The 24,235-nt window shown below is 41.0% G+C and overlaps 1 protein-coding gene across 3 annotated transcripts in view; it reads left to right on the top strand.

Moving 5' to 3' along the window:
• The window catches only part of CDH13 (cadherin 13), a 651,169-nt gene extending 627,157 nt beyond the window's left edge, over positions 1-24,012 (top strand). For all 3 annotated transcript variants that reach the window (XM_075189159.1, XM_075189158.1, XM_075189161.1), the window contains one exon: positions 18,695-24,012. In XM_075189159.1, the coding sequence (XP_075045260.1) occupies positions 18,695-18,702 (8 nt within the window). In that variant the 3' untranslated portion in view covers positions 18,703-24,012. The remainder of the gene's footprint in view (positions 1-18,694) is intronic.
• Positions 24,013-24,235: the final 223 nt, after the last annotated feature.

A 24,235-nucleotide genomic window follows, 5' to 3' on the forward strand; every position in this document is an offset into this window, starting at 1 on the left:
TTCTCACTTCCTTTCAGTGTTGTTTATTTTTATTGCCATGGAATTCTATTGAAATTCTGTTACAAAGCCATATTCGTGATACAAATGTGTCTGGTGTGCAGATCTGTGCTGTTTCCCATGGCAACAAAAATAAAACAGCTCTGCCAGATGATATAAGTACATGGTTGGAAAGCAGAAAAGAAACCTTTAGCAAGAACAAGCAATATATTTAGTCAAAGTCACCAGAAAACAAGTACACGCCAATAAATGAATGTCGCCTGTAGGTGGAAATCCCTTTAACAAGGGCTTCCTAAAAAAAAAGCCTCTACTCACATGTAACAAAGTGCAATAGCAATGAATTGGTTAACAGGACATTGGCAATAGCAGGAGAAACCTCATCTCATTTATCTGTAGCAGCCAGATTTATATTCATAACAGAACAAGATTAAAAAGTATATTCCTGTGGGAAGGACGTGTTGCTCCCCATTAGGAGGACCAGTGTCTGCCGCTATGAACCCTATTTACAGATTTGAAGCCGGACACGGGGAGAGCAGCCAAAGTGGAGAATTGCTGGGTGGAAATGCAGTCTGTCATCTGAGAAATGATTTCTCCAGACATATTGTACTATGTCAGGACACTAGCTGCAGAAAGTTGCAGGGGGGGTTGTGGGCTAGTTATGCAGACTGGTAGTTGTCTCTATATTAATAACTGGAGGTATTGTATATTTCAGCGCCCAGATAAAATTTTGCTTTGTTTCAGTTAACCCAAAACTACTTATCTTTTTCCATTATTTAGGTCACCTCTCCTCATCGCTACTTCCCACTAGATTTATTATGCTGCCTCCGTTCTGTTTGCTTGTCGTACTTACAATATCTTTAAATTTCTGCATGATAATCTCTGCTGAAGCCCTTACACACAGACACAAATTTGGAACAATTAAAATAAACGTGCTAATTGTAAAACAAGACATCGTTTGTAAATCCATGTGTGTTGTAACTAAAGGTGCTGACAGATCTAACACAAATTGGTGTGACGTGTTCAATTAATAACCGTCCAGCCTAATGACCCACTGCACAGAGGCATGTATAGGGTCATGAGAGATTACCAGCTGTTAATTAAACACGGTAGGAAACTTTCACTGCTAATATCCCTTTATCAAACTCCTCGCACACTAGAGGTTGTCTTACAATAAGACATATCTGTTATTATAACAGAGATGCAAATTAATTCCTCCCCATTCAAACCACTGAACAGTGGCTTAAACCAAGCAAAACATAATGATTGCATAGGGACGTGTAGCAAGCTGCAATATTACACTAAATGGTATCCACAATTATATCGTTGTTTAACCAGCATAGACTTGCTGCTGTACCGATAAGGAGCAGGATTATATATTTTTATTTCTCAATAGATTATAAAGACAAGACCGTAAATGCAGAGGATTAAAATACTATATCACTGTGAATGTCCCGGCTTTCTCCATAGTTATGTAATTGGGCTACAATCACGTCTCAGAACACATCCAATCATTATCTTAATGATATTTGTAACATACTTTCATATGTATAGATCATTATTAACTTGTTTTTGATAGGTAATAGTGCAGGGTAAAACTGACTGCCCACACTCATTAATACTGTACATTTTCATGAAGAGACCGAAGATGATTAAAAGGAATAATCTTCCATTCAATTCAAATGTTACATGTACGTCTTTCTTAAGCAAAATTAAGTCTTGAATTTAAAGACCAAATCTGCCATCAATGTGTCAATACAAAACATCAAACAAATTACTTTTTTAATTATTAACAAACTGGAATAAATCAGCTTTTATTGAATTACAAAATATAAAAGAAATAAAACACATGGCATATAACAATATGATGTATGACCATAAGATAAGAAGGACTCTCAGTAGTCACAGTACTCACCAGGTAGTAGTGGGAAGTCACTATGGAGGACTGGCAGTAGTCACAGTACTCACCAGGTAGTAGTGGAGAGTCACTGTGGAGGACTGGCAGTAGTCACAGTACTCACCAGGTAGTAGTGTGAAGTCACTATGAAGGACTGGCAGTAGTCACAGTACTCACCAGGTAGTAGTGGAGAGTCACTGTGGAGGACTGGCAGTAGTCACAGTACTCACCAGGTAGTAGTGGGAAGTCACTATGGAGGACTGGCAGTAGTCACAGTACTCACCAGGTAGTAGTGGGAAGTCACTATAGAGGACTGGCAGTAGTCGCAGTACTCACCAGATAGTAGTGGGGAGTCACTATGGAGTACTGTGGTAGTCACTATGGAGGACTGGCAGTAGTCACAGTACTCACCAGGTAGTAGTGGGAAGTCACTATGAAGGACTGGCAGTAGTCACAGTACTCACCAGGTAGTAGTGGGAAGTCACTATGGAGGACTGGCAGTAGTCACAGTACTCACCAGGTAGTAGTGGGGAGTCACCATGAAGGACTGGCAGTAGTCACAATACTCACCAGGTAGTAGTGGGAAGTCACTATGGAGGACTGGGGGTAGTCACAGTACTCACCCGGTAGTAGTGGAGAGTCACTATGAAGAACTGGCAGTAGTCACAGTACTCACCAGGTAGTAGTGGGAAGTCACTAAGGAGGACTGGGGGTAGTCACAGTACTCACCAGGTAGTAGTGGGAAGTCACTAAGGAGGACTGGGGGTAGTCACAGTACTCACCAGGTAGTAGTGGAGAGTCACTATGAAGAACTGGCAGTAGTCACAGTACTCACCAGGTAGTAGTGGGAAGTTACTATGGAGGACTGGGGGTAGTCACAGTACTCACCAGGTAGTAGTGGAGAGTCACTATGGAGGACTGGGGGTAGTCACAGTACTCACCAGGTAGTAGTGGGAAGTTACTATGGAGGACTGGGGGTAGTCACAGTACTCACCAGGTAGTAGTTGGGGGTGTCACTATGAAGAACTGGCAGTAGTCACAGTACTCACCAGGTAGTAGTGGGAAGTCACTAAGGAGGACTGGGGGTAGTCACAGTACTCACCAGGTAGTAGTGGAGAGTCACTATGAAGAACTGGCAGTAGTCACAGTACTCACCAGGTAGTAGTGGGGAGTCACTGAAGGACTGGCAGTAGTCACAGTACTCACTAGGTAGTAGTGGGAAGTCACTATGGAGGACTGGGGGTAGTCACAGTACTCACCAGGTAGTAGTGGGAAGTTACTATGGAGGACTGGGGGTAGTCACAGTACTCACCAGGTAGTAGTGGAGAGTCACTATGGAGGACTGGGGGTAGTCACAGTACTCACCAGGTAGTAGTGGGAAGTTACTATGGAGGACTGGGGGTAGTCACAGTACTCACCAGGTAGTAGTTGGGGGTGTCACTATGGAAAACTGGCAGTAGTCACAGTACTCACCAATCAATAGCGGGTAGCCACTATGAAGGACTGTTATTAGTCACAGGCTGAAAATGGATACAGCAGGCTGCATTATTGAGTCTGTCCAGTGTTTTTATGGCTACTGGCAGGAAGATGTAGTGATGGCTACCATATAACTGATGGCATTATAAACGCTTTTGAGCTTGTTGCCAACACCAGAAAAAAAAAAAAAAATCCTAACAATTTTATAAATTTACTGTTGCAAACACTTTTATACTGACGTAATTTATGTAATTTTTAAATTTCAAAGTAACCTCTATAAGACAAAAATTCTTATTGTATTCAGATACAAAACCATTGTTATGGTGAATGATTTATGTAGTTAATAGTGTGATTATTTTGTGTAAATTTTTTACTCACTGACCGAAAAAACGTGACTAATCTTTTTCTGGTGGTCTGTGAAGTTACTGACTTTTGATAACTATGTTTAAGGTAGACCTCAAACCCAAGGCCATCTGATTAATCTCTGAACCAAAACAGCTCCCGATGATCCCAGTCTTTGGTGGTAACATTTGTCCATCTCAGGGATGCATCCAATTTTATCATTAGTCCTAAACACGCTACCCACAAGGAGAGGCTGGTTAGTTTAATACATTAGTCTAGAGATTTATAACGCATGTAACATGAACATTACACACACATTACAATCACACACACATGCACATTACACTATGGCTGTTTGGCACGACTGCAGATTGAGCTGATCAGCAGGCACTTTGGGCAACAAACACAATTGTCCAGCTTAAATTTATCTAAGGTTCCAGACATCTGGCTGGCTAACAAACTGGCAATGCTTTATATGGACAGCTGTGCTGCTGAAATGCTGCAATGGGGGTCTTCATTCATCTGGATTTTCAATTTGCAATGGGTTTGGTAATTGGGGCCCACGTCCCGTATAGTGGTCGTCAGTGTCATCAAACTGACCAACCACAATCTCAAAATACATGGCCAGAATAACATTGAGGTCTGAAAAAGATTTAACTAGCCAGATTTAACTAGCTATAACTAAAATAGAATATCCAGTGTTGCCGTACCAAAGTTTACTCTACTAGTTCACTGAATTTCTGTTTAATAGTAAGAGATGTGGCTCCGGCAAATTGTCTAAGGTTGCTTGAGCGAAGTATCACTCAATCTTCCTGTAGAAGATTAATAAATTCTATTCAGAGTTTGGAAAAATTCTTTGTTATGCAAATTCCTGGCTAAATACTCAGGCAGTAACTTCTGAATAACTACTATGTTAATGCAAAGATAAACAGTCGTCAAGGTTGGAAAAGCCAGCATACAGTGGTTATAAAAAGTATTCACACTCCTTTGACATTTTTCAGGAATTCTTACCCACTGATCAACATAATCTATGCTAGTTGACCATCAATATGAGTTCCATTAGGTTGGGAGGGGACTGTCGGTGAACAGCAATTGTCAAATAAGTTTGCAGTGTTTGGGAGTTTGAGAGGTCTGGTCTTGGAGTGACCCAGTCATAGATATTGATATCTTTGTATTTATGCCACTACAATATGGCCTTTGCTGTATGCTTTGGATCTATGTCCTGTCGGGACATAACTCTTCTCCCAAGTGCTAGGTGAAGACCGCAGCAAATTTTCACACATGATTTGTCTATACCTTCCCCCGTGTATTTTAGACAGGTTTTTCAATCTTTCTCATAGCATTATGCTCCCAGCACCATGCTTCACAGTAGGGGTCGTGTTCTTGGAATAATGCGCAGTGTTCGACTGGCACCAAGCTGGGCCTAGCGTTGAGGTCATAAAGGTCACTCTTGGTCTCATCAGACCTGAGAATCATCCTCCACTTGACATGTGGGTCTTGCACACGATGGCACAATGTAGGTCAAATTCCATGCAAATTTTCTCCAGCAATGATTTTTTTTTCACATAAAGCTCAGATTTGTGAAGTGTCTGGGCTATAGCTGTCCCATGGATGACTGTACTACTGTGTCATGAGTCTCTCAGTGGTTTCCCTAGTGCCCATCTCGTGCAGAATATCAGTTTTGGAGGTTGACCTGTTGTAGACAAATCCACTACACTACTGTACCACAGTCTCTTTCTTTATCATAGATATTTAACATGCCTTAGAGCACTGTCACATTTCCTTTTATTACCCTATTGGTGCTTTTTAGTAAACCTTTCTCAGATTTGCTTGGTATGTTTTGTGATCTTCATGATGAAGCTTTAGTTTGGAAACACACCACTGTGGGAATTTCACAGGCAGATGTACTTATTTTGAAATCAACTGAAACTTTAATTTAACACAAGTAAACTCCAAATCGATAAAACATTAATCCTCTGAAGACAACGTATTACACCAGGTTTTATGTAGTTGTATTTAGGAAAACGGGAATGTTCTAAAACCAATTGTCAACTGTTGTTTTATTTGTAATTAATGTAATTTTTTTAAATAAGACATATTATTGAGGAAGCACATTGTTCCATCAGACAAAATCATGAAAGTTCAAAGGCATAGATCATTATTCTGAAAGAATCACAGCATATGGGTACAATTGCACAATCGTATTGGAGTTGAATGTTTTTATTTGCCATTGCAGCATAAGTTGTGTTGATCAGTGGTAAGAAAGTCAGAATAAACCCATTTTGATGGATCATTTCATAATGTAAGAAAATATATTGTGAAAAATGCCAAAAGGGGGTGAATATTTGTATAGACACGGTTATACTATACTAGGGATGGGCAACCTTTAGCTATCATGGAACTACAAGTTGCAGCATGCTCTAATGCTGGGACTTGTAGAGCCAACACAGATTGCCAAAGACTTCACTATACTAACTAATCACACGAATAATGAATTCTCCTTTTAATCCTGATGTCTTACACAGGCCACGTTTGATCTACTCCAGACTGTACAGCGGCACTTTTTAAAAGTTGTTAAATAAACTGATTACTTGACTGATGTTTTAAGGCAATTAGTATTCATGTCCCTACAAGCCCAGCATATGAAACATTTACTGCTCCCTTCATTATTTTATATAGGATTGTCTTTCTCCTAACCTCCAGACGTGCTCGGCGGCAGCCAGTGACGTGTTTCAGTGCACAGTGTAATTTCCTGAACAAGTAACCAGGCACACACTCTGCATCTTACTAGGTAGGAAATAAGAAAGTTGCATAATAACCATCTTACCCCTGGCAGTGACTGTCTATCCATAGATAAGAACTGACCTAAAGTTTGTTAAAAACGTACTGTGGTCTACAAATGGAAACGCTGATAGCAAACAAACAACTGCAGGGAACAAACATATTAATAATACAGAAAAACATATGAATAATATAAACACAACTTTATCTTCCTTCTGCTAGACTGCAAATGTGTAAATGTTAACTAAATATGCTTAAAAAGCCATAAACCTGTTTACTAGTTGCCTTAAAACATCACTGAAATAATCGGTTATTTAATAAGTGTTGCTGTACTGTCTGGAGTGGATTGAATGTGGTCAATCCTTTTGAGGTGTTTTAAATTAGTTTGTATATTACAGACATAAATGAGTAATATTACAGTAGTCCAGCCATCCCTATATAAAACGCTTGCGTCTAATACATCTGTGATGATGTGTGTACTGGACTGTTTACTAACAGAGACGTCCACAGAGGATGTATGTTCGTAGAGACCCCTCAAAATAGCACAATGTTGACTCATGGTCATGACCCACAGGGGATGGGAGATACTGTGACCCACGTACCGCTAGAGCCCGTCTGGTACTAGAAACCTCGTTGAAGCTCCGATGTTCTCAGGAGACAGCAGTGTCAATCATTATGACACTGCTGGGTTATGCTATAGATTATCTCCTGTAAAGGGGAGTTTTTGATCTAAATGGAAACACAAGAAAGAGTGTATCAGAGTGTATGGACAACTGCCCACAATGATTGGTGAATGACTGGAACTATACACCAATCAAAGTGCTAGAGCGGTCTACTAGTTATAGACGTGTCCAGAACAGGCAGACTTAATCTGCAGCATGCCTGGAGACAGTGTAAGGCTGCAATTACAAATATTACACAGGGAAATAGTGGGGTCTATGGGCATAGCGAGGAGATGTGAAATGTAGAACCACATTTATGTTGAAAAATAGCAAATATCAGTGCTATTAAAGCAATTTAAATTGCCAGATATGACCTATTATAGTATATAGGTGGAACATATAGGTGAAGTACAATTTTAAACTACCCTGAATGTATTCTGTGCAGTAAATAAAAATCAAACTTACTGGTGACAGTTTAGCAGGTGTATTTATATGGACATTAATATAAGATGAAGTGTAATTAGGTGGCCAGGAAATATGTCCTGAGAGTTTTACTGTACGTTCTTCTTGCTAAGGCATAAAGTTCGCTATTAACCTGCTTTCTGACAAGCCATCTCCATTTCACACCGGCACACATAGTAGCTATTGATTGGGAGACCATTAATAGCAGTAATTTTGTAGGCAAGAGGTAGTTAAGAAATGTACCAGTTCAAAGACAGGTTGACGTGTTTTCCATGTGCTCTATATTCTGAGACAGTTTGTGACATCTGAATACAAATTCAGGGAATAAATGTTAATATCTGCCTGAAAAATACACATTTTGCTGCCATAAAGATCTGCAATTATCTGCAGTTCTGGGATTCAAATTGAATATACAATATATACTGCGTTCCTGTGTCTGATCCACACTCGCCAATACTATAACTAGCAACATACCCTTCAACAGTCCATATTTTCCCAGAGACAGTCCCAAGTTTTGTTGCTCAGAAGGAAGGGTTTGCAAATATGATAAACACACCCATTCTGAGCAGTAATCTCTCCCTTCTCCACGTCACAATTTATAACCAACCTACCTACACTGCTGATGGCACGCAGGGGGAGATAGTGGCATCCATTAGTATGTTAGCTGGCTGTTTAGCATGCTACTTGGATTGATTAGCATGCTAAGCACCCAAACTTCAGTATCTCCTGGGTATGGAAGGGAAAATGATTGGTTTTTTTTAGCCTATGATTAGCTTGTAGTTAATATGAAAGAACTGTTCACAGAGGTCAATGACAGCTATGCACTGTAATGCAACAGTGTATTATAAAACTGGCATTGTGTTCACCGCTGGAGAATCTGTAAGCCTCTCGGTGTCTGTACAAGCTTCAAGCTGCCATGCCCAATCCATACCGTCATTCTGTGCCATCCATCCTCCCTAGCGCACTCTGACACAATAAATAACTAAGCTCCTAAAGCAGTCCCGGTAGGATAGATTCCGATGGTATTTTATTATGCAGCGACGCATAAAGATCATCCATCATGCTGGGGTCGTAAATAGAGCCCTAAGAAACCATTGGCAAATACATATGGGTGGAGGTTGAAATTTGTGACGCCTTTATAGGGTTAATTACTAATTGCAGATATTATAGCATATAAACTTGTCAGCGCATTTAAGAGAGCTTCACGTCTCGGGGCGCGGCCGTGAGGATCCACTTATTTTGCTTATTCCTAAAACCTAGATGCCAGCGTATGTGTAGGAATCTTTTCAAGCCCCGTTAGTGCTGATCTGTATTCTTTTGATGTTGGGAAACCGTGGAGTAAATTTCAAAAGTTCTGACATCAAAAGAAACTGCAGACAACTGGTGAGAGCATAAGTGGCTCTTGTACAGCTTCATTAATATAAATTGAATTTTTTTTTACTGTATAGAAGAGATGCCACAGACATTAGCCAAGTACCTTCTATCAAAGTTATTCTGCCCTGGTCTCCAATGAAATACATTTATCTTTCTGCTCAGCTTGCTTCAAAAGCGGCTGCCGTCATTCAGTCTGAGCACTTGTGTTCAGGAGTAATGCAACATTATGCAAAGAGGCCTATACTTCACCAGACAATGCTGCAAGACAATACAACACTATACAGGTGTGTACAATATCAGAACCAGACAATCCATTCTTCATCTCTACATTGAGGATCAGGTCATTTTAGTTTAATGTTCTAGAACAACACCTACTTGAGGTTTTTTTAGAACCTCCCACCTTGTGAAGAACATTACTATAATACGAGACACTACTTGTATAAGCCGCTAAGAAAGATATCCATGGTTTTGTCATATTCTTGACATTGTTATTCATACAGAAGAATATATATTTAGGATATACTTATGCCATGTCAAACGACGATATACTCATGTTTGCCGACATTTGGAAAAAAAAAAAAAAAAAATATTATATATATATATATATATATATATATATATATATATATATATATATATATATATATATATATATATTAGTGTGTCTCACACCTCCACAGTTCCTCCAACCCATTTTTTTCCCTGTGCCATATTTGCCTACTTCTGGGGCCACCGGGAAGGGACGGTTCAAGTGGCAAGTGCCAGTCAACACGATCCACATCATCGCGCAGCAGTGTATGGGACCACAATGATCCAAAGCACGGCATCAACCCTTTGTTATGCTCCCTCAGTAGGGAAGTAGGCAGGATCCGGGAGGGTGTTCTATTCTCCTGGGAGTCTAGGAAGGAGTCCCCAAAATACCGGAGTCTCCCAGTTATTGCGAGAGATTAAGGAAACATGCTCTTTCTATCCCTCTCTTCCTTCCCTCCTATCTCTGTGTCGCTACCACTTGACCTTCTTTAGAATATCTTATTACACAAAATCTAATTTTGCATTTAGGATGAGAATTAGGCTCAATATTGCAGCTACCTCCAGGCCCGGCGCTCCCATTAGGCAAGGTTAGGCACTTGCCTAGGGCGCCGGGCTCTGGAGGGCGCCTGGAGGGTGCCTGGAGGGCGCCACAGAATGCTAAAAGACTTTAAAACTGTGCGGCGACCGCTGACCATACAGCACAGCATTTAGAAGCACGGGGAGGGGGGGAAGAGGCTATTTTGTCACCACCGCCGCCTCTCTGCTCCGTCTCCGCCCCTCCACTTACTAGTGTCAGTGAGTGGAGGGGAGGAGACGGAGCAGAGAGGCGGCGGTGGTGAGACAAGCTAAGGAGCGGAGGGAGGAGGGAGGAGGGAGGAGGGCGGCGTTTTTTGCGGGGGGGGGGGGGGCGCCGCTTTTTTAAAAATGCCTAGGGCGCCGTGGACCCTAGCACCGGCCCTGGCTACCTCACAAGCAGCTTGGGACCCCCAAATACACCCACTTTTTATCAGAATGAGCAACATTGTTTCTCCATAAAAACTGACACCATGATGTACTGTAACCAAGCCAAAACAACAAAAAAAACATTAAAACATTGTTTCAGTGAGGTAAAACATTCTTCCTTTTCACAAGATATAGAATCCCAGAAGTTAATTACTTATAAAGGAGGTACTATGCTATATACAAGACAACATGCCTTCAAGGACTTGTTTCTCAGCATTAAAGCCTCTTGGGGGGCAATCTCAGACTTCATTGTAACATTTTATAGCAGCCGTCCTGTGGGTTTCATATTTAGTCAAGAAAACACATATAAAGATCAAAAAGAATGGGCAAGTGTGCTAAATTCAATATAGCAGTTCTATTTCTATTAATATAATAATAAACAGCCAGATATTTTAAGGATATTACCCAAAGCTGCAGAGTATGAACTATACAAAATAATAGTATACCACACTGATCTAACATTACATTCATAGAATTGAAAAAGCATCTTCCACTTAAAATGTAATTGAAACATTCATCGATAGTTGCCCAATAATATACATCATTTACAGGTAATAAAGAGTGGAATAGACTGGAGTCTTATAGATATCACCCCTAAGTCCAATATTTGTATCATTCCTTTTATCATGAAAAACCACAACTACCACCAGAGGCGGAACTAGCAAGCTGTGGGCCCTGATGTAGGGATGTGGGCAGGAGGGAACCGGGGCCCTGACCCTCTGCATCTGCCATGTAGGGGGCCCATAATCTCCATGGGCCCCGGTGCATGGCACCTGCTGCACCAATGGTAGTCCCACCACTGTCTACCACCCGCCACCCGGATTGATAGAAGACTATAAATTGCCATTCTCCCACACAAGGGAGTTTTAGCACTTTGTTCCTTTGTAAGCTGGCAGAATGCCCAAGAAACAGGTTTGTGCTTAGTTCTGTCATTGAAAGATCATACACTGACATTGGAAGAGACTACTGGCCAGGTCTGCAGCTGCAGTGTATATCAGCCCCAAGACTCTCTTAATGTCAGGTATTGCCCAGTTCAGAACACAGCACCGAGAGGAGTGATCCCAAAATATTTTGGACAAGAGATCCAAAATTGAGCGTTACATGACAATCAGTTACCAGGCACCGTCCCCACACGCTCAGTAGGTGCTAGAGACGGCCGCCTTCCTTCTCTTGTAGCACGTCCCGGGATACTTCTTCCTCTTTGTCGGGCCCGACATTACGGGTGCATGCGCTGTTCCCCGCTGCTAGGCAACAGGACGATCGTTTCAGTGAGATTCCGTCTGACCGCCGAATCCTATTGCCACCAATCAGGAATCAGCAAACACTATTTAAAGCAGGCTCTGGCACCATTAGGGTGCCAGAGTATCTAGGTCTAGCTATGCTCCAGCGCTCCTGCTTGCTTCCTAACATCCTGCCTGGTCTCCTGGATTCTGACCCGGCTTCAACCTACTCTACTTTTGGATACCCCTTTGGCCCGACCATATCTCCTGGTTTGACACCCGGCTTTCTGACTCCACTTTTGCATGCTTCTTTGGTACGTCGCTTGCCTGCACAGTTTGACCTCAGATTGCACAACTTCTGTTCACCTACTACTTCGCTGCTGGCTAACTTGGAGGGCCATGACCTGCACAACTCTTGCAGCAAACCCCAAACTCCCTGGAAAAGACCAGAGGTGTGCCTCTGGACTCCGCGTCTCCTAGCTTAGCAGCACCAATACCAGCGAGTAACCTTAAGTTCAAACAAACTCGTGACACATCTACAGTTATGAGGCAAAGAAAGAAATAACTTGGCAAAAAAAGTTGTATCCAAATGGACCACGGTCCTTGACCGGAGCTCTGCAGATAATCAGCAGAGCAACAGAGACTGTGCAACTGATCGCACAAAGGATAGGGTGCCGTGAAGGTGCTTTTCACCTAGGTGGCCGGAATTCAGAGATGGATATGGATTTGTCACTTCCTTATAGATGAGTGGTGAAATGAAAAGACACATTGGTATTGAATGTTAAAAAGTTCCATGTACGTCAACCCTACAATCTTAGCTATAGTCTACATTTGTAGCGTACTACAATTTGCTTATTCATCTCTGGCCTCATCCGGAGACCAAATCCTGAATCATTTTTTGCATAAATGTACCACGTTCTAAAAATATGTTTGCAGAATGTCCCAAAGGAAATGGCTCACCTCCTAGACTGCTGCCCGCTGGAAGACAAGCCTTGTTTAGTCGCTAAAGATAATAATTCATTACCCATTATTTCAAAACCAACACAGCAGTGTCTCACAATACAGAGCTTTTAAGCACAGATCAAACAACTGAATTGCCACTTTGGAGGGGAAAGTCATATTTCCCCTAAATTTGTTGTGCACTTTGCCACTTAGCAATTATTTCCAAGTACTGACACATCCGTGCCTGATGTCGGATGCACTTCAATGGCTCTTAATGCGCTTGTTGACTACTGTGAAACAAGAAAAAAATATGAAAATAAATACGGTGCTGTTTATAAAAGTACCATTATATAAATAGTGTTTGTGAACGTGGTAATTTATATAAGTAGTTGATAGGTAAAGTTCATACAAGTGCATGTAGTGAATAATGTTTGTTCGGATGTAGCCTCACAGTATTGTACCACTGCCACTGAAATGATTAATACTAATAATTATTTATATAGCGCTTTTCTCCCAATAGGTTTCAAAGAGATTACATTAGTACCACTGCACTTGCATATTATACATTAAATAGCTGGTCCGCAAATGTGGTCAAACATAGCAGGGTCTGGACACAGCAAGTCAGATAATCAAGAAACTTAGTCGACTGTAGATACAAAACCTGACACTAGTCACAGAGTAGAGCGGAATAAATAGAGGCCTGCCTGACGTCATGGGCTGAGTGCAAACACACATCACTTAATAAGTAGCCAGAATAGAGCATTTCGCCTAATCAAGTGTGCCCGCCTAAGAGCGGTAGTTACAACTGGACATTTGGGTTTCACCTTCACATTAATTTTTATTTTATTTTTTGCCAGAGAACTCAAATTATGTATTTTCTTTTTGAATATGTACTGTGTTTATTTTTACAGCTTGATAATTATACCCTTTTGCCATACCATCTATGTCAAATATTTCATTTTTCGCTGTGGCACAGTGTAGCGTGTCACAATGATATCGCTGATTCACAGTGAATATAGTTTGCTTTCTTATATTGATTTAGCCCATAAAATAGGTGCCTAATTTGACGAAATTGAGAATCACACTTGAGGCAGGCACAAAATGCATTGGTTGAAATGGTCTGCTCACCACACCCCAGTGTCTGAAGGTGTGTTTGCAAACTAGTGCTCCCGGGTTTGTGGAGAGACGGAAAAAGTCTGAAGATGCACCCTGTGCAAAATCATACTCGCCCACTCTCCTGGAATGTCCAGGAGACCCCCGAATTCTGGGAGAGCAGGCCATTCTCCCGCATACTTACCACTTCCTAGGGAAGTGGACAGGATGGGAGATGGTGGTGAATCGCATCAGTTTGGCACAGCCGATTTTGCGTCATTGCTGGGTGGGGCCAAAATAACGCGATTCGCCTCGCCCCTCCCTCCTCATACTTCACCTGCCCTCCGGGAATATCCAGAGTAAAAAGCTGGTAAGTATGTGCAAAAGCATAAATGTCACCACAAAAATCCAATCCACCACATTATAACCACCCCTTTCATTAAGCGTTTCGTTTTTTTTTCTAAAATTCTTCTCTGTTTAGCCTCCTTGTGGCCTATATTATACATGAGGGTGAGGAGACATTGGGTGCACCCCCTCCAGAGTAGCTGCGCAAAGCTAGACGCCCTGCTCTGCCATTCGCACCGATTACCCTTACACATTCTCATTTCACTGCAGCTGTTACAAAGTAAAACATACCGCCCCCTTCCACTACAGACATCTGAAGCTCCTGCCATATTTAGGATAGCTCTTCGGTGGACATAGCAGCCAATGCAATTGCTGCGAAATCACTGTCCCTTCCCCTGTGACCTCATTTGCCCTCAACCAATCCACACAGTGCATTTGCGAAAAGCTGTCAGTCTCTTTGTTAAAGAATTACTCACTGCCCCCTTCAACACAACAACCTGCTGCAGAGGGAGAGAGCATGGTGACATATTTATATCTAAACGTTTCAGTTATTTTACGTATATTATTCAACTTCTATTCCATGGCTGATCAATGTGTATTACAGACAGCAATCGTCCAACAGTGAAATAGGACCAGAACCACCACAAATAAACCCCCCTCATATTTCTGGTATAATAAGGGACACGAAAACCTGTTGTACTTTGTAAGATTAATAAGATGTCCCCGAGCAGGAGGTGTTCAAAACAAGAAAAGCGCAGTCATAAAATGACCTTAATTTCTAAAGCTTCATTGAGTTAAGTGCAGTTAATTATGCATCTCTCAAGCAGGAGATATGGGGAATGGTTACACATTGTTCTGATGTTTTAAAAACATCAAAAATACTTTACTTTTGGCTTATTTTACAGAGCTTTAACTGAATCCGTAGCAGTTTCCTCCCGAGTACTGTGCAGTAATAATTGTACCGCGACTAATCTATGGTACACATCTTTAGCTAATGGCACGTTGTCTTTCCTTCCATCAAACCTTGCACTAGCTGACAGTGTTATTGAATCAATAGAATGCAATAGAGGACTTGTTTTTTTGTACTTAATGTACTTCAAGAAGAGACCCCTTGCTGTGACCACTTCAGTCCTGATGTTCCCCAGACACAGCACTAAGTGGTTTTATGTCAGAGGCAATAGATCCTTGATTTTATTCCCATTAATGCTTACCTGTTCCATCAGAGCTGTGTCTGTTCACACCAAGGCAGAATACGGCCACGAATAACATCTGCATTATCCCAGGGAGATAGAAAAATAACATGCTACTACTAGACTCTGCTCAGCAGCCAATTTGGAACATTTTAAAAGGAAAAAAAATGCATGTAGCCCAGTGATCCAGCCCAAGGTAGCCCGCTATGGACAGACACAGGGGGTGGATGCCCCCTGCCTCCAGCCAGCCCTGGTCCTCCGGGATCTGAGGTAGATAAAAAAACACAGTGCATTCCTGCCGAGCAAGTCTGTAAGCTTGTCACTCACTCACACTCTGCTCAGCTAAAGACGCCCCTCCCTTCTAACATGGCAACCCACTGGAGAGGTGAATCAGAAGATGGGAGATAGATAGATAACTATCAGCAAGGGGGAGTGTATTTATAAAGACGCATAGACACAGTAATTAAAGTTACCAGATTATTATTTTTTTATTCTTTTTAAACAAAGTATTTATTGCCGGTCAAATAGAATACACAATGCAATACGAATATAATAAGTTATATCGTACAGAATACAATGAATAATTTAAATAATGGTAAAGAGCTCTCCATACATCGGAGATAGTATAAGTCAGATTCTATTAGATGATGTGAAAGACCAGTATTTTTTAATGTTAAGAGATAGACTAAGAAAAGAGAGAAAAGAGGGAGAAAAAAAGAAAGATAAATGATAAAAGAAGTAGGGAGAGGGGAATAGGGGGTGCTGTTGCAGAAAGCACCCCAGAATTAGATGCAGAGAGTTGAGAAGGGGGAGGGTTGCAGATGGGTGGGGAGTGTGACTAAGTAAAGGGGGAGCGGTATTGGAAGTAAGACATCCATGGGTCCCAGACTTTGTTAAAAGATTTGGCGGAGTTGTGTATAACGCTAGTCATGTATTCCATCCGCTGAGTTTGCCAGATCCTGTTAGTCATGGCAGTAAGTGAAGGGGGAGCGACCCGTCTCCATTCAATTGCAATTTTTCATGTGGCCACAGAAATAATGTGGTGAGCAAGTTTATTTTCAATAATCCGGATTTCCCTCCAGGCTTACACCATCCCTCATTCTTTCCATGGCACTCCCGAGGGATACGTTTACTAAATGACATAACCCACAATGTATCATTCCCCCAGTTCGCAGACATTCAAGTGACATTTGGCCTGCCCACACAGAAATTTTATCAATACTTACAGATTCGTAACTTTCACTTCACCATCAATTCTGGCCTCACCTCTCACTACTATCGAAACATTGTGTCTGCGCCGAGCATCAACGTTGGGTCTCAAATCTACTATTTACTCTGAACTAACCTTTCCATCTACTCCTCCTTGAGACCCTCATGAGATAGCATGGAAGCACGACCTGGGCTCTCCACTTGATGCTGAGGAATGGTCGGAAATCCGGGACAATACCGCCTCTAGCTCAATTTGTGTTTGAAAAAAAGAAAACATATACAAACTCCTCTTCCGATGGTACTACGTACCTACACGTCTTCAAAAGATACTGCCCGATACCTCCGACAGATGTTGCTGTTTATGCTCTGGCGCAGGCTCATTTTTACACATATGGTCGGACTGCCCGAAATTGATCCCCTTCTGGCGTGAAGTTAAATCTTTCATAGAAACGGTGATCCAAATTTCCTTACCCCTCGACCCTAAATTTTTCCTTCTACCCCTCGGATTTCCTACGGCTAATAGACACCAAAATAAACTTTCTCGCCACATTAAGTTACCAGATTCTTAAATTCCCACCCACATTTTGGCCACACCACCCTTTTGAGCAGCAGCCACTGGGGAGTGCAGGAGGTCTTACCATGGTATGACAGCTACTGATATTTTAAGCTGCCACAAACATCACTTGTATGCAGTGAAAATATATACACTGGTTTGGTTTAGCGAACAGAAATGTACTTATTGCAGATTAAATGTGAATACTTAGATATATTTGTAGGCTAGAGACAAGTGACAGCAGAATTAATTGATAGTCATAATTCTAGGCCTATTCCTAGTGTAAATTCCTGGAAATGTTAATGTACAAATACATTGCAGAATGGCAAAGCAAACGTAAACTTTATTACCAAACACCTTATGGACATATAAACCTCATTGCCAATTATATTACGCTTCAATTGCCATATACTGCGCAAAGACTACTCCCCAGATAACAAACCATATATTGATAGATGATCACACTCTCCTTCCTCCCAAGTTGCTAACTGTGTACTGTACAGGGACCCACCTCCAAAATGCCAGCCATGTTTTCACATTTTGTAGAGATACCACCCTTCCAATTGCTCAGAGATTCTCCCTGCCCCACCATGCTACTCCACCTTCTCCAAGATCAGCAGGCAAATGACCTGGTGACACTGGCAGTATAAGCATACTTGCCTACTCTCCCAGAATGTCAGTGAGAGCTCCGGGACTACTGGAAGGTCACCCTCTTGGATCCCACCTCTGCCTGCTTGTACAGAGGTCCGGCAGGTGACGCTACTTACACCATCAAGCCTCGCAAGGTCATGTTCTAATGACGTGCTGTGGGTGGTCTGATGATCCCCCTCCACACTTGCCCTTAGTTCTAAAGGGTAGGTGTTGGGGGGGATTGGCGCACTTGCTCTTTGGACCTCCCCTCCGGAAGCATCAGGCATCCCAAGGCATGCCATCAGAATGTGCCTTGTGAGGCCTGATGGTGTAAATAGCGCCATCCAGCCTTCCTTCAACCTCTTTACAAAAAGTAGGCAAATATTAGGATATGCTGCCACAGGGTAATCACTAATAGCTATGAATGGTCCCTGCACAGTATAGCTGAAGAGTTAGTGTGGCAGTTACCTCACTGTTACTAGTCCGATCCATTCCCAGAGGCCAGAAGGTGGGACTACAAAGACATTGCCATCTCCAGGGACTGAGGTTTCCCTCCAAACAGTAACGTTTGATAACCTTACCTTAGAGGGAACACTGCTCCCAAGGCCATATTAAGACATATGGTAGAAATCTAGGATCAATCAAGAGGTCAATATTCTTCCCCACATTAAAAACCTCCAAAGCCCACAGAGTAACCTCGTCCTTTTCACAGCAGCCAGGATTCTATTACCAGCCTGGACAAATCACACACCTTGTGGCACGGGCAGAACGGGAAATCTCCCGGCCTCATAGCAAAGGTTAGGGGCCCCAGCGATACATTTACATTCCCACAGTGCCCCTCCTCATCTTACAGCCTCATGGCAGTCGCAGCCCCTGTGATGGCTATAGCTCTGCCCCTGCCTTGCAGTGATAAATGTCTTAGTTACATATGAAATCTTCACTTGCATAACAGTATTTTTATCTTTACTAACGAGTATTTTTGTTTCATTTAGGTCTGTGAGCACCGGGAACTTTCTACGTCGGCTACCACATTGCCATGGCAACCGGATGAGTGGGGGGAAAATAAAAATGTTTATCTGAAGATTGCAGTGTACAGTTACTTCAAGACCAGGCCGCAATTGCTCCAGACTCTGTTTAATTTGCAACCTCAATTAGTCTATAAAACGGTACAACAGTCCTTGACAGCCTCCGATTCTGCGTTCTTTGTATTAATGGATCCCTGCTGGAGATGCCAGCGCTACAAGAATTGTGTCTGAAAGACAACCTAGAACATTTATTTGAACTTGTCCTGCTCAAGGCTGAACACAATGATCACATACACAGTTTGTTTGTACTCTATTGTACTGATTACCGAACCTAAAAACAGTCTGTCAGATGTGTGCGTACGTGTGCTTCATTTTAATACAGATCCAAGACCACCGCCCTATGTCCAGACGTGCCTCGTGGCTGCGAGCGACGCGTTTCAAGGGAGCATGTTGTGTGCATTGAACCAAAACACTTTAGAGAAATACAGGAAGGATTTCTTAATGGCTTCATGTTAATAAGATTACCAATCAGTATTTGACAAGCACTGCAGAGCTGGGATGCCGAAATAACACATTACGGATACATCCACGGTGCAAATAAAATGTAATAAGATGCCACTTAAACACATTGTAAGCCTGTCAGAAATAATTAGAGTATCTTAACCCCATCCTTTTCGGAGGATCATGTTATCAGTTACTCAGCAAACCAGGAGCTTGTTCTACTTTGCAAAGCCTGCACCTATACATTACATGCACTCTGACCCCCTCGTTTCTCTATAAGGGTATTAATGTCCGCCAAGTGCAACATAGCCTTGGATAATATGAAGTTGTTTAGGTGCTTTGGGGTCTGCAAAGTATTATTGTAGAGTGGTCAATGCACCCTTGTGAATTAGACGGTGTTATAATATGCAATCTTATCGCAAACTATAGTGATCGTAGAGTCTAAAAAATGCAGTTTGCTGAATCAAGCTGTCACCCATTAAATAGAACGTGTTGTAATATAGATATTATACAGAGTCAATCAGAATAAATATTTTATAATAGCAAGCTTAAAGGGGGGTTATCAAAACATTCTAAAAAAGGAAAAGTGGAGGTGTTGCATATAACAACCAATCAGATTCTAGCTCATGTTCTAGAATGTACCAGATAAATAAAAGTTAGAATCTGATTGGTTGCTATGGACAACCAATCTTCTTTCTTAGAAGGTTTGATAAATCTACCCCTTAAAAGAGACTGTGTCATCAAGTTCTACTTTTTGTTTATTACATAGTGCCCTTAGCAGAATGTAATTAGGAAGGAAAACAATGGGGGGGGGGCAATATAATATAGCAACACTCGGAAACCGTATCAGGCTGTTGGCATACATACATACATACATACATACATTATATGCTCTCTCCTGGGCCCAGGATAGACCCTATCACATTAAGAGCCCGGCTAGACCATATCACATTAGGAGCCCTCTGTATTAATTGCTCTTGCACAGGTGAATGGGGTCACAGAGGATATCCCAGTTTTTTTTCTTAAATATAATATATAAGGGACTATGTAATAAGCAAATTAAAAGATTGGTGACAGGTTCTCTTTAATATTATGAAAAACATGTTTTTATTTTTACAAATCAGAAGAGGATTTCTGCAAGCTAAAATATTTAGAGCTGGGAATTGATGTAATGGAGGACAGCAGCAAGTTATCCAGGGAATGCGGCCTGTTGGGTCCCCCGTCCACAACCAAACAGGTTAATTTATTGCTGAATCTCCATGTTAGAAGTTCCCAGCTATGCAAATTATACATGTTCTAAACGGAACATGTTTATATTATAATGTACTGGGGCAAAGAAAAAAAAAAAAAAAAACATTGTGAGATTTAATTTCCTCACAAGTTAATTTGCAGAATGTTTAGTTCTTTTGTGTCTCCACGGGGGAGTTTTCTATCATTAACTTCAAACATTAGTCTTTTTTTTTTTTAAAAAAAAAAAAATGTATTTCGTTTTTTTTCTTCCTATTTTGTGCTTAACCATAACAAATAAAGCACATCAGCCCTTGGCGTATATCTATAGAAATCTATACGTGGGGGAGGGGGGTGAATAAAAAGGATTATTTTATTTTTAGCAGCCTTTGGAAAGTGTGCGTCATTAAAGTTTTATGTGAGCCTGTCAGATGCAAAGAACAAATGAGATTAATCTATCATTTCACGACCTGTAAATGACACCATTAAAGCTCACACCAAATTTTTATAAAGTGTTCTACTTGTGATGGACAGTGGGCTTTTACCAATCCCAACAGTAACTAGGGTTCATACATACACAATAAAAGAGACTTATTTAATGACATGGTGTAAAAACAACAACAATGTTCTGTAACCCATGGCAACCAATCAGATAGCAGCTTCTAGCAGCATAGTACAGCCAGACTAATGAAGCTTTAATCTGATTGGTTGCTATGGGTGTTATTTTATTAAAGTATTAAATTCTGTTTCTGCTAGAAAGGTCTGTCAAATGGCAATGATGGGAGAATTTAGTTATCAGAAAAACATGATTTTTCTTAAGCAGCTAAATTTACAGATGCACATAGTTCTTTAATAAGCATCTCTACTGTATTTTTCAGTTTGGTTATATGTTTCCTGCAAGATTATACAGTGTAGTATTAGTACCATTTTTTTCTGTAGTTACCTTACATTCAGAAACACAGTTATGTAATAGTGCTACACCGATTTTTGACAACGTGTTTTGGTGATTTAGATTAAGCTGTACAATAGCCTCGTCTTATTGAAATGTTCCAAAACTTTTTTTTATTTTTATTTTTTTTTAGATATTTCTAATGTAATTAGGAGTAGATCCTATGTCTGATATTAAAGACACTGGGCACAAAATGCTTGGAATGATTGTAACTTTTTCAATACATAGAGTGGGCACAATAAGAAAGCTATGTGTCCTAATTAGCGTTCTTGAAGTATAAATGTGTACGGGTAATAAATCATAGGACATAGGAATTCTAGGTACTAATTATTAATTAGGAACTGAAAAGGAAATCGGCTATATGTTGGGAGTTCTTTTACTGATGGTCTGAAATTTGTGCCATACACTATATCCCCCATGTAAAATGACATAAAATGCAAAGCAATCCGATTCTTAAATGTTGTCCCAGATCATGTGGCGGATAGAGCCGTACTCTCTAGGAATTTACAGGAGACTCCGGAATTGTTCCCGGATCCCTCACACCTATTGTTTTGTTACATTGACATGTAAGCAATGTCTGCAGACACAGGAGAGTTATATACAGGACAACGTTATGAAATAAAATGCTGTAACGCATAGCTAACAGCCAATTTAATGGTCTCCTTTTCCATGGGACAAAAGGCGAGATAGATCAATTTAATTTTTTTGTTCAGTAATTCAGGACTTGTATTGTCATTAAAGGGTGACTCGTGCAAAGGATTTCACCAGACAGACAGATCCTAGGGTGTTTTTGTAGTTTATATACATATTATGGCAGTGGGTGGGATCTGATTGTTATCCATCTAAAGCTATAATCACGTTTTCAACATCTTGAATGACACTAGTAAATTTCGAGTGTAGCGTCTCACATCTGATATTAAACTGTCATAAAAAATGACAAGTATCACATATGATCATGACAACCTATACTTGGTAAGACTGAACCAGAGGTTTTATTTCTACCCGATGAGGTAAAAAACCCAACAACGAGCCCTTAAATATACCCCAGCCAATCTGCATAATTTAACGTGATTGGCCAGAGGCTCGGCGGCAGGTGAGGGTCATCTGATCGCGAACACGCACTCGTGTCCCCAGTTTCGGCCACGTACGACCTGCTGCCAAGCTTCCTGCCCATTTAAATATTGCAATTCAATTAAGAGTCTACATCAGCGGTGGGCCAGGAGTCCGCTGAGCCTTCACCTGCGCCCCCTGGAGGGCCATACATGCATAACAGCCTCTTTTAGCCACATTATGCAATAAATGGCTGATAACATAGAGCAAAAGCTTGCACTCAGCTACACAGCACATGTAAATAAAATGCCAAGCATCTCACAGTCTGTATAGTGAATGTTATTAGCTTTTTATGCAAGGACATGTTTGGCTTAGTATCCCTTTGTTTATACTAAACAAATGAAGTATAGAGAATGACCGTTGTGAAAACTGGAGTTCATATAGAGTAACTATCCAAAGGCGCTATAACCAAGCGCAGCCAATCAGAGCCCGTCATTCTTCTAGTACAATTTATAAGATGAAAGCAGCCATCTTATTGGTTGCTGTAGACTGCAATTTACTTGTGTTTTGTAGACTTACCTCAGCTCTGGTTTTAATAACGGTCTTAAAGTTTGTGTCAGGAAATTGCCTTGGTGACCGGGAAGGGTAGAATGATATTCTAGTATATTAGATCTCCACAACTAACACTTATTTCTGGAGAAGAAGCTAGAGGAGGTAATATCCCTTATTCCCCCACGTACGGTAACAGGTCTGCTGCGTCATGCAATTAATATTTAAGACCTCATTAAATCACCTTATCAGCTGTACGAAATCATACTTTCTTCCTAACCCTGAAAGCTGTGCAAAGACCGCCTAACATCTGTGCAAACCTGATCCACAGAGAGGCAGGGGACAGACCTCAAACAATCGCATCTTCTCTTGAAATATGGCATTGCCGGCTGACAGGGTGAACGCAACTTGTACAAGTACAATATTCAATAACCCGTTTAATGTCTACAAGCGGCGAGCACTGAACTGACTATCACCGTTATGTGGACTAGTCACTTTGTAAGCCGAACCAATATTCAGCCTATGAATTTACTAGGAACTAATGGCATCAATGAGGCATTGTGTGCCTTATGTCTCACTGAGGTCACTTGCTCCTAGTGAAGTCATAAGGCTGCATTTTCACCAATATCGATCCAGTTTACAAAAGTAACCACCTCCACTTGAACGGGAGATTAAATCACACATGCCATTAACATTACACTGTGTTGAAAATAGGGATGTGTATATTACATTTTTGTTTTAACCAGATGTAACAGAACAACGCTGTAAATTCTCTTCCTTTTTGCCGATGGTTTTATTTTTCCAATATCAGTGCAATTATAACGGTCATTAAACTGGATTATTTTTCCAGAGCACATGTGATTTTAGACACTGTTTTCAGGCCCTAGTTGCTGGACTGCTTGCTGTTCCTGAGGTGTAAATAAGCATTTTGATTTGATGATGTGGTTGCAAAGAAACTTGTAATTTATTTGTGAAATGCTCAAATAAAGGAACTCTGGACTTTTACCTACTTGGCTATAACTTCGGGTGGTTTTTTTTATATTTATTAATGTGAACAAGTCATACAGTTTTTTTAAAAAAAATCATAATAATAATTACCTAGAACCACTTGCAGTACAAAGTTATTTTCTCATACTACCCTTCAGACACCGGTTTATGTAACCCAAGCCTCTCCTCTTTGTACTTGCTGCATTGAACATAATTTAAATTAGATGTTGGTATGGCTTGTCCCA

This window comes from Mixophyes fleayi, chromosome 10, assembly GCF_038048845.1.
Source record: "Mixophyes fleayi isolate aMixFle1 chromosome 10, aMixFle1.hap1, whole genome shotgun sequence".
Classification (NCBI taxonomy): Eukaryota; Metazoa; Chordata; class Amphibia; order Anura; family Limnodynastidae; genus Mixophyes; species Mixophyes fleayi.